Below are 11,048 nucleotides of genomic sequence, written 5' to 3' on the forward strand. Positions count from 1 at the left end.
AATGAACGAAGGCCTCTCACCACAAAAGAGATGTGATTGTGTCGCAGGTTGAGTTCCATCAAAGAGTCCAGGCCTTGGAGGTTCTCCACCCTGGAGATGTTGTTCCCAGCCAGGTTCAACACCTGCAGCTCGGTCAGATGGTTCAGGTTCTCCATCTTGCTGATCTGAGACAAAAATTAACATATGAGGTGACGATGGTAAAGTTTTTCTTTTATTCATAAGGTTTTATCAGAAGATAACATGGTCCACAGTTGCGAGGTGCCTCAACGTCGGCCACCCACGCTGCTGACAGTACAAGCGGAATTGATGAGAGGAGAAGGTTCCGAGGGGCCTCGGTTTTCAGAGTGAGCAGAGCGTGTCGCGGGAGCGCTCGCGAACAAGCGGCCGAGTGGAAAAGCGACGGCCGGCGTGTCGGGTCACATTTGATGCTCGGCTTTGGTCATCGAGGATGAGCGTACAGAACGGGAGTCGACTTTTTGTGATTTATAGTTATCCTTCAAAATCCAACTTAAACATCTAATCGTCGTATTTTGCTGGGACTTCATTTAGCAACCGTTTCATAATGTTATGAAATATGATAATTCAAAAAATATCATGTAAATGTTTTTTCCTGTGGACATGAGTTGAAACCGCGCTTCAAATGCTACGCTGTAATTATTCATGTATTCGGACTGTGGCTCTACAAAGCGAAGAGGACTCGAGAGCGTTCCCTGAGGTGCTGAGTGGGCAGCGCGCACTGGCACAACACAATTAAGACAATCAGTCGGGCCTTTCCGTTTAATATCTTCTCATTGTTTGATTTCTCTCGCCTTGTCCGCGCTGTGTGTGTGTAGTTTGTCCTTTTTGCCAACTGAATAAAACTAAATAACAAATTTGCTTCTTTTTTGTTTCCATTTTTCTCACACAAAACATGAGCAGCTAAACCACGAAGGCTTAAGACAACATGGCGCCGCCAAAGTGAAGAAGACTAATGAGGTGTAACCAGATCGATGGATACAATTTACGAATCCAGCGAGGGGAAATTAATGTTGTACCTGATTATGATGCAAATCCAAGATGTGAAGCTTGGATAGATTGTCCAAGCAGGTGATTTGACAAATCCTGCAAAAGAGAAGTCACACATTGCAGACTCATATTTTACTTTCCACCCAAAGTTATGAAATTATGGAGAAGCTCCTTTAAGATTTTGGATACCACATTTTTTACAAGCCCTTCAAGTGTAAAATGAATTCTTGTATTTATTTTACATTGGTATCAGACTTATTATGACACAAGTCACCTGTTATTTGCCAAATTGAGGATCCTAAGGGAGGTAAGTGCTTGGATGCCGCTCATATCGGTGACGTGGTTGTCGTCCAAGTTGAGGATGACAAGTTGCCTCAAGAGTGACAACTGGCTAATGGTAGCGATCATGTTGTGCTGCAAGTTGAGAACTTGCAGATCCTCCAAGGCGCCAAACTGTGGACACTCATCTAGGCAGCGCCTGTAAGGTGGAAAACATTCATATGAACTGAAGCCACCTACCGACATATTACAGGTATTAAGTATTTTAAGGAGTCTGCTGCGCTCTAGTGGACATATTTGTTATTGCAACTTTGACGGAAACAAAAGAAAAAACTACATTAACAGTGGGTGGTCATTTTTCAGTTGAATATAATACTAGTTGTTTGTCCCTGCAAACCAAAGGCAGAATTTAAAGTCTTGTAAAAACAACAAATACCTGTCCAAGTCAATTCGATGAAGACTGGATCCCGCATCATCCAAATGGAAGTGAATGATGGGGAAACCAGAGGTGGCGTTGAAATGGTACGCTCCGTTGCCACCTGAACAACAAATAAACACCAATTTAAATATTTTTTTTCATACAAATGATAATTCTACTTTGTGCTGTTCACCTGTTGACTTGGGGTGAGGGGCACTGCGAGTTGGCCTGTTCCGGACCTCGTTTGGAGTAAAAGGAACTGAAGGCAAACTGTAGGGGGCAGCACTAAGCGATGGCTCTCGATGGGAATAAGAATAATAATCTGGAGAGGAATGTTTGTCAATTCAGGTGAGCCCAGAACACAATTTCTAGGACTGACGTCACTACTAGGCTATACTTAGAAAATAGTGTTGAGCTTCACGCAATAAAAGTACCTGGGTAAAGCGAATTTCTTGCCTTTGGATTCAGACCTGTGTCCTTTAAATAATCATGATATGCGACCTATGAAATGGGGAAAAAAAAATTGACTAAAATATGATTATTATTTGGTCATCAAATTTGCATGTCTCACCATTCGCTGGCCTCTGCCAGGTAATAATTTGCCGGTCTTTGGGAGCAACTTGCAACTGTTAACCTGCAGAAAAAGTTGAGTTTTGTCATTCTTGTGCAATTGTTGAAAACTAATAAAGTGTGTAACTAACCATTGGTGTGAGAAACACCAAGTTATCATTGTTGTCGTTTCTGTGTTTCCTTGTGCGCTCGGCGGAGCCCATGTCTCCGTGCAGCCAGCAAATTTGTTAGCACCGGGCTAGCATCGAATTTCTTTTGCTGGAAAACATCCCTATGGAAGCAAACAACGGCACATTAAATGTTTTATCTACCGTTTTGGAGATCCTTTCTGCTCGCAGCCTCCTCGGAAAGCAAGAGACACAAACACACAAGTTTCGTTGCCATGGCAACCGCCGTGCCATTGCTTGGTTACGTACACTTTCTTAAAAAAAAAAAAAAAAAAAAACAGCGCTTGCTGTACAAACTGGTAATAAAATTTTTAAAATGATCTAAAAATGTGCTTTTTATTTGTCAGCTGGCTGCTGTTGCAATTATAATTTGGAGGCACACATGTCCTTCCGGTCTGATTACCGACTAATTAAAACAAAACAGACCTCTTGTTTATCCGGTCCCATTTTTCTCAAGCGATAGGGCAAAATCTAAAGTATCATTGAGCATATGCAGCAGGATGTTAACAAATACTTGTCGAGACACAAACACACGCGGCACATTGAATAAACATGTGGTGACATGCATTTGTGCCTCGTGTGACCTTTCAACTTTGCCTCCTGTCATTGACCCCACTGTGCTGAACTAAAACAACACAGCTGAGCCTCCTCCATTTGACACAGAAAAACAGAACATGGTAAAAATATGCAGAATTGCAAATTAGTTATGTGTATTTGTTAACCAGATTGCAAGGTGAAGTGGTAATGTGTTGATGTATTTTTTTTTTTTTGGTGGGGGGCAGGGGCGGATCTTTGCTGGTGGCTCACGGGGCTGCTGACCACCCCAATATGTTACTTCTAAACAGAAAGCTGTCCTGTTTTTTTTTTTTGCTCATCTGTTTTATTCTCCACAAAACAGGAAGCATCCCTGCAAACATACAAACTAAATCGTAAATTTCCTCCAACCTTGGCTGGAGAGCTAGATATGGTATTATTTTTACGATGGTATTTGGAAAATAATAACAAACTACCAAGGGTAATTATAATCCTTTGGAAAAAGCGGTCCAGATTTACCAAAGGCGCAACCCACACAGTGCTTGTCACAATCTATTCATGAACGAGAAGGAAATGTGCCACATGTATAGAATGTAAGCTGTCTGTCAAGCGCTTGTGCTTCTTCACATGCACTGAGCTATCCAAGGTGCTAATTTTATTAATTTGTCAAGACTTATATATATATATATATATTTTTTTTTCTACCTGCTTCTCTTTTCCGGGTGTCTTTTCCATCGGTTTTATTCATTTATTGACTCATTTCTTTTTCAAGCTTCTGTTATGTGGTGGTTTGACATTTAAACCTTTATTACAAATACAAGTTTGATTATTTTGTGCAAAGATGCTTTTTTTTGTACTTGGTGTCACGTTCCGCAAACAAAGGAGCAGGTTCAAAGGTCACAGCTTGATTGAAACCTTCCACAGTAATTTATTAATTTTCTAGTTTTTTTTTTTTTTTTTCCCCCCTTTCCAAGAAAGATTATATAATTGTTTTGGAAAGGTCAGTGAGCCAAAGGATGAGCAATATGAAAACATCAATGCAAGCACTTAGAGAAAAAAGGAAGTTCAGTATGTGCATTATGATGTTGACATATTTTTTTAGTAGTGATGCATCTTTACAATAAAAATAAACTGGATTTGTCAATATTAGGATTCTAAATTGGGACTCTGCATTCTGAATATCAACAAGCTTACATTTTATGATTTTAAATGAGGGTTTGTAATGGTTAGGCTTAGAGTTGAGGTTGGGAATTTTCTGTGTATCGGGAAAACATGATTCTATAATCTACATTGAGAACTGCTGACACACTTTGCCAAACTTGTTACACTGTACACACAAAGTGGAGCAGTGTGTATGGCATGTGGTGCCGAGAATGAGTCAGACTGCCCACCAGCTGTGAGCGTCACTTGCCAATGTTTGGGACTCGGGCTGCTTCATGCAGGGATGGTGACGGGCTAACAAAACCATTGTGTGTGATTGTCACCGTTTTTAGGCCAAGAAAAAGTGGAATGGTCAAGCTGTGAGCATGACAAGTGTGAACATGTGGAAAGGAAAAGAAATAAAAACATTTGCAGGGCCTAGTGGGCGCTTTGTGACCACACAGCCAAGTCCTTGATCACTTTTGGAAATGATTTACCATTATTATTAGGACATTTTTTTGTAGAATATGTTCCCAATTTATAACCTCAAACTATTCCAAGGCCACTGGAAAACAAACTACACTCAAAGTTTTGTGTGACTATGAGGGCAGGGTACACTTAATTTTTCCACAATGTTACACCCTTAAAATTTTAATGGGCTTTCCCCACACATGAGTCTATTGAAGAAAAAAGTTTACCCTGGAAACCTCCAAATACACAAACTATTTCCTCTTTGGCAGAACTAATAAAAGTTCTTAAAAACATCTTGGGGATTTTTATGGTTTGAGTCAAATAAATGTTACAAAATATTTATATTGCACAAATTGACGGTTTGAACTTAAATATTTTTTTAAATCATGTGCTCATTATTTATCTTTATCTATTTGCAGATGGACTTTCCCTCGATATTTTATTTTTGGGGCCACTTTTAAAGGTTAATCATCACGCTCCTTTTTCCTGAGGGGTCACCTGGCTGCAAGCCTATTATTCAATTAGCAGCCTTCAATTCTACCTGCTGCATCGTCACGGCGGTTCCCCAATTAGATTTCACCACGTCAATTTGCTCCCCTCCCATTTTAAAGACGCCTTAAGAAAGTGGGATTTGTATGATCACAATAACAAGTATTTTTTTTATGCACGACTGTGCGGGAATAAATTGAATAAATCAAGTATGCACGCGCTGGTGAACGCCTTCATGCGTTGCCTCTCCTTCCTGCTGCCCCCCTCCTGGCTTTGTGTCAGCCTCTGCTTGTGGGCCAGTGAGTGCGAAGAGACGCCGCCACGGCCCAATCCCAGAGCTCGCATCCGAGCCACAAAGCCTCTTACATATGAGGAAGTAGCTGCAGTTGCCGCGGCGGTACACGGTGGTGGTGGTGGCGGTGCTGCTGCCTCCTCCTCCTCCTCCTCCCCTTGCAGCCCGTCGGCCTCTCTCGCTCCAGATTGCGTCTCGCCGGCTCCGCAGGCCGCTCGGATCTGGTTCGGGCTCGTGTGGCAAGCCGTGGAGCGCGTCTTGGGAGCTCCGTGGGTCCTCCTCCGCGAGAGTAGCCGTCGATCGACATCGCGTCCTGCCCGCCTCCTTGACACGAGCTCGGCTTCCGGAGCCGTCTTAAGCCACTCTGGGGAGAACATGAGCGCTGCCGCGGGGATCTCCAGTCCGAGCACCAGCCCATGCTCCCCCGACTCGTCTGAAGAGGTCATCACCGTGGACCACCAGCTTTCGCAAGAGATGGGTACGGTCACCATCACGGTCGCCATCCAGGCGGCTGAGGACGAGGAACCGGAGGAATTCTCGCCCGGTCATGTCGACTTTATCGGCGGCAGCTGCAGCGAGGATGAATTCGGCAGGCATGACAAGTCAAGGTTTGTCATGACACACGCGCACTTAACACGATGGGAGACTTAAAAGTTGAAGCGAGATCCAAAGCCACAGTTTGGTCGTTTAAATGTTATTTCGCAATCCTTCCCTGGCTGAGCTTTGAGTAAGATTTAAATCTCCAATTCAGTTTTTATACACATGTTCAAACCACAAGTACATCGAGGCACTTTTTGAACCAACTTGTTTTTCTGCATTCTTGCATTTCAAGCATGCAAACAATATAACTGAGTAAAATCATCTTGTTTTTGATGGAACCATGCCTTCACTTCAACTTTGTGCATTTCCATCTGACTCCAATCTAAGTACCAAATACCTCAAAAATGTTTTTGTGGTGTTGTTTGTTCCATTTCTGTGCTTACTGCTCCATTTAGAGTCACTTGTACTCAACAAAATGCCATTAAATACATATTTATAGGAGGCAGGTGTCCCCCAGGTAGCCCCCCCCCCCCCCCTAAGGACCACATGGGTAACCCGTGGAGTCGCTCTAAAAATAAATCACCAGTCATGGGACATTGTCACGTCCTCGCAGTATTGTAAAAATGATCTTTTAAAAAATGTAAACAGTGTTTTTCTACCTTGTTAAATTATTCACATGATGACATATTCACATAAATGAATATTATTAAAACATCTTTTAAGGTCATTTGAGGAAAGCGTCCGCAGATGTGATGACAACTGTGGAAGCAGAAGTCAAACTTATTGCGACAAAAGCGGTTGCTCAGTGGCAAAAGTGACGATAAGCCTTTTTTTATTTTGATCCTATCAAAGCGAGCACTTTGACCGCATGGCTTCCTTAAGACTCTGAGTGTGTGTGTGTGTGTGGCCATCTGCCTCAACCAGGTGGGAGGACAGAATGCACATATCAGCGTATTTCTATCACTGCAAAAAAAATATGTTTTTGATTGCTAAAATAGTCATTTTAGTTGGAACAACTTTAAAGTATAAATTGTCATCTATAGCAACAATGTTAGTTTGCACAAAAAGCAAAGGGAGTTATTTTTACTTAAAGTTGGGGACAACCAGTTTTCTTATTTTCATTTTCAAAATTTAATTTTATTTATTTTTTTAAACTGTCCAACTTTAATATTAAAGTTTCTTGCCTTGTTTTTTTTTAATATAAATATAAAAGTCTACTACTGAAGGGTGCGGCAGATCCCATCGTAAAATCCTCTCACAGTCGAGACTGCAAGTCTCATTGTATCCGAACTACCAGACACTGGAGGGACATAAAGGATGATACCTTCACCTTAATCCCCCCCACCCCCCACCCCCCTTTGCGTCACCGCCTGCTATTTTTAGCCGGCCTCTTGAGAAGTTCCTACCTGGGCAGTCTGAGCACCGAGGCAAGCGTGACCACGCCCTGATGGCTTTGTAGCACACAAAGCGCTTTGTGCGGCACCTCCTTCTCTTGTCACGTTGCCGTCTTTATAGCGGGTGCCAGGAGACAAGATGATTGGTAGCTCCCATCTGGATGCTTACTGCTTTATATCCTGCAACAGAGAATCTCCACTTATTATTTATTCACAGGGGGGGTGGACGGTGAAGAAGCCCCGCTGCGAATCGTGAAAACCCGCCAAGTAATTGCAACATACTTGCGCCTATTCATAGTTTCAAATATGACATTTTGCATTTCCTTCTCAACCTGTAAAAATAGCAGTTGTCAAGACACGACGACACTTTTGTCATCTTAAGTCGTTCAATAGAGGAAATAAAATGTAAAATGTATATATGAATTTATTTAGACAGGCCAGCTTCCTGTCTAATCAAACATTTGTGCTTTGCTGCCATCTTGTGGCAACTTAAAGCATTTTATAAAAGCACAAAAGCAGTGTTTTTCTGCTGCTGGTAGATTCCACAAAAATCCAATGGGTGAGTTTGTGAACAGTGTGGAGGGTTCACTGTTTCCTTTTCCTATTATTTCCCGTGGGAGACTTTGGAATGCAAACGGTTGGATGTTGGAGATTCCAGAGTATTATCTGATTTGAGTCACGTCTTCTCGTCAAAAAGGCTCGCACGACTCTCATTCGAAGGCTCGTGCCAGCTGTGCGGTCAGCTTGCTAGAAAGCCGAGCGAAAGAGATGAAGCAAGAGTGTGGGGGGAGGGGGATGCGGAGGAAGGCGATGAGTCATCTTGACAAAAATTCATTCACTTCTCATCTGCTTGTTTATACCAGACAGCGTTTAAATTCACGTCGAGGGAGGGGCGAGGCAGGCATTGAACTGCATTGGGACCGTGCACCTCTCAAATGGAGAAGTCCTGGCACCAGGACCTGTGATTCACTGTCTTACTGGAGCATTGGGGGGGGGGGGGGGGGGGGGGAAGAGGGGGTGGTTGCGCAATAATGCAATTCTGTCAGCAACTAGTAAGCTATATTGAATGCAAAATGTAGCGAAAGGAGATTCTCTGAGTGGGAGAGCCGTCTTCCCACACATACTGGACATGGAATGATCCAGAACTATTCTACCCGTTACACTACAACACAATCTGTTCTTTCCATTTGTTCAATTCAAATAATAAAACACCATTGCATCATCTCAATACAGCGGTGCCGGGACCAGCGGTGGAGAGCTGGAGGAGGAGAGCTGGCAGCCCCCCGACTCGGAACTCATCCAAAAACTGGTGACCCAGATCGAGTACTACCTGTCGGATGAAAACCTGGAGCATGACGCATTCTTGCTAAAGCATGTGCGGCGGAATAAGCTAGGCTTTGTCAGTGTCAAGTTGCTGACCTCCTTTAAAAAGGTAATAATGGCTGGAAAAAAATGCAGAAGTGTGTAGACATGGTCTTGGGAGTTCTGGTAATTTCTCAAGAATAACCTCGTGTCGTTTTTGTAGGTGAAACACTTGACTCGCGATTGGAGAACGACGGCTTTTGCGCTGAGGCAATCCAACCTCCTGGAGCTTAATGACGAAGGTCGGAAGGTGCGGCGCAAGTTGGCCGTGCCGGTCTTTGCCAGCGAGTCGCTACCCAGCCGCATGCTACTGCTGAGCGAGCTGCAGCGCTGGCCCGAGCTGGCCCAGCTCACGGAGAACGGGGCCGGCGAGAGCGGCGGCGCTCAGCAGGAGCAGCTGATGAAGCTGCTGCTCAAAGCCTTCGGGACGTACGGCGCCATCGCGTCGGTCCGCGTCCTCAAGCCGGGCAAGGACCTGCCGGCCGACCTGAAGAGGCTGAGCGGCCGCTACGCCCAGCTGGGCAGCGAGGAGTGCGCCATCGTGGAGTTCGAGGAGGTGGAGGCGGCCGTCAAAGCCAACGAGGCCGTGGGCGGCGAGGACGGCGGGAGCGGCTCGTCGGGCTTGAAGGTGGTCCTGATCGGCACCAAGCCCCCCAAGAAGAAAGTCCAGAAGGAGCGGCCCGGCGAAGAAGCGCCCCCCACGGGGATGCGCAAAAGCCGCTCGCTCAACAGCCGAGTCCGAGAGCTGCAGTACCACGCGGACGACTCGGCCTGCAGCTCCTCGGACACGGAGAGCACCCCCACGTCGCCGCGGCCGGCCCGTAAATCGCAATCCTGCAACAAGCTCAGCCCCACGGCCGCAGGTGTTGCCTTCCAGAACAATCACCTGTCACCCCGCAACAGTCCGTGGTCCAGCCCCCGCGCCAGTCCCTGCATCCAGCGCAAATCCGCCCACTCCCACAAATCGCCCTTGGTCACCCAGGGGCGGCTAAGCCCCGAACCGGGGCGCCGCTGGGCCGACTACTCGTCCGACAGCAGCCTGACGCCGTCGGGCAGCCCGTGGGTGCAGAGGCGCAAGCAGGTGGCCTCGCAGGAGAGCAGCCCTGTGGGGAGCCCCATGCTGGCCCGCAAGATCCAGAATGCAGACGGGCTGCCACCGGGCGTCACCAGGCTCCCGCGGGGCCCCGACGGAACCCGCGGGTTCCACTGCAGCCCGCTGGCCGAGAGAGCCAAGAGTGCCGCCACCCAGACTTAACGTGTGAAAAGCATCCAGCTCGTGCCAAACCTGAGCGGCCCCCCCCCCCCCTCGCCTCTTATTTGACACTGTAGATTTATTTTTGTCGAATGTCTCGTTCTATTTTTATACAAAGTCTTATGTTGGCGACATTATTTCTTCGCTAATGGGAATTTGAGTGGATTTAATTAAGTTGTCATTGCTTCAAGAGAACTTCCACTATGTTTACCTAAAAAAAAATGTCGGAGCTCTGTGGGTTTTGTGTTTTGGCCCATGTTTTCTTTTTAAATCCAAGTGTTCTGTCTTAATGTGTACAAACCTCAAATGATGGAAGATGTATTGACATGTACGTGGAGATCACGGTATGCCTTTTTTTCTGTTTTGGTCTATCCGTTGCATTTTTACATACTGTTTGAACGGAAAGTCAACTAAAAATTTTTTACAATATGTTCTTTTAGCCCGCACTAGTCTAACAAAAATAATTCTGATTTATACTGCATTTAGGGAATATGTATTTAGCAGCAAAGTCCACCTGTTTTATCCAGCTCAGGGGGCGGCCATTTTGCTACTTGTCAATTGAAAATGACATCACAGTTACTCAGGTAACGACCAATCATGGCTGCGCTTGTTTGCATGTTGAGCTGTGATTGGTCAGCAACTAAACCCTGTTCATTTGTGACGTCATTTTCAGTAAGTGGCAAAATGGCCGCCCTCGGATGGATACAAACGGGTGCATTTTGCTGTTTAATTAATATTCCACAAACGCGATATGCATCGGAATGTTGTGATTAGACTAGTGGGGCCGAATAGAACATTATTGTTTTTTTGTTTTGTTTGTTTACTTCTCCTAAAACCAAGATCATACTTTCTATCATTGAGGCAGGACAGTACATTTATTTTAATTTACACTTTTTTAATTTAATTTCATATCTGCTTTTGGCAACGGAAGGGTTTGTTCAGCAAGTTGCTGCTTTTATTTATTCTTTTTTTTTTTTTTTAAAAACAAAGCTTCATTTCTCTTCAAGAGGAGAGAGAGCGAGGGATGCTCAGGTCACGTAAAAAGAGATGCTCCTGTGTTTGTCCCTCAACACCTGAACTGGGGTTGTTTGTACAGTGCAAATCCTGTTGTGCAAATAAAAGCACCGAAACCGCA

At 44.9% G+C, this 11,048-nt stretch overlaps 2 protein-coding genes across 4 annotated transcripts in view; one reads left to right on the top strand and one right to left on the bottom strand.

Annotated features, from left to right (window-relative positions):
- LOC125967723 (leucine-rich repeat-containing protein 49) overlaps positions 1 to 7,476 on the bottom strand; it is a 16,166-nt gene extending 8,690 nt beyond the window's left edge. The window contains exons 1-9 of one of the 3 annotated variants that reach the window (XM_049719033.1): positions 7,312 to 7,476; positions 2,404 to 2,543; positions 2,274 to 2,336; positions 2,137 to 2,203; positions 1,896 to 2,024; positions 1,721 to 1,823; positions 1,280 to 1,483; positions 1,035 to 1,101; positions 21 to 164 (exon numbers count right to left, since the gene is read on the bottom strand). In XM_049719033.1, the coding sequence (XP_049574990.1) occupies positions 21 to 164; positions 1,035 to 1,101; positions 1,280 to 1,483; positions 1,721 to 1,823; positions 1,896 to 2,024; positions 2,137 to 2,203; positions 2,274 to 2,336; positions 2,404 to 2,475 (849 nt within the window). In that variant the 5' untranslated portion in view covers positions 2,476 to 2,543; positions 7,312 to 7,476. Of the gene's footprint in view, positions 1 to 20; positions 165 to 1,034; positions 1,102 to 1,279; positions 1,484 to 1,720; positions 1,824 to 1,895; positions 2,025 to 2,136; positions 2,204 to 2,273; positions 2,337 to 2,403; positions 2,684 to 5,439; positions 5,575 to 7,311 lie in introns of those variants that run through there. The other 2 variants (XM_049719032.2, XM_049719035.2) reach the window with 2 other exon arrangements.
- larp6a (La ribonucleoprotein 6, translational regulator a) lies at positions 5,215 to 11,048 on the top strand. The gene is made up of 3 exons (XM_049719037.2): positions 5,215 to 5,973; positions 8,533 to 8,731; positions 8,825 to 11,048. The coding sequence occupies exons 1-3, from the start codon at positions 5,285 to 5,287 to the stop codon at positions 9,914 to 9,916; spliced, it is 1,980 nt and encodes a 659-aa protein (XP_049574994.1). The 5' UTR covers positions 5,215 to 5,284; the 3' UTR covers positions 9,917 to 11,048.

The sequence above is a fragment of the Syngnathus scovelli genome, chromosome 4 (genome assembly GCF_024217435.2).
Source record: "Syngnathus scovelli strain Florida chromosome 4, RoL_Ssco_1.2, whole genome shotgun sequence".
NCBI classification, from domain to species: Eukaryota; Metazoa; Chordata; class Actinopteri; order Syngnathiformes; family Syngnathidae; genus Syngnathus; species Syngnathus scovelli.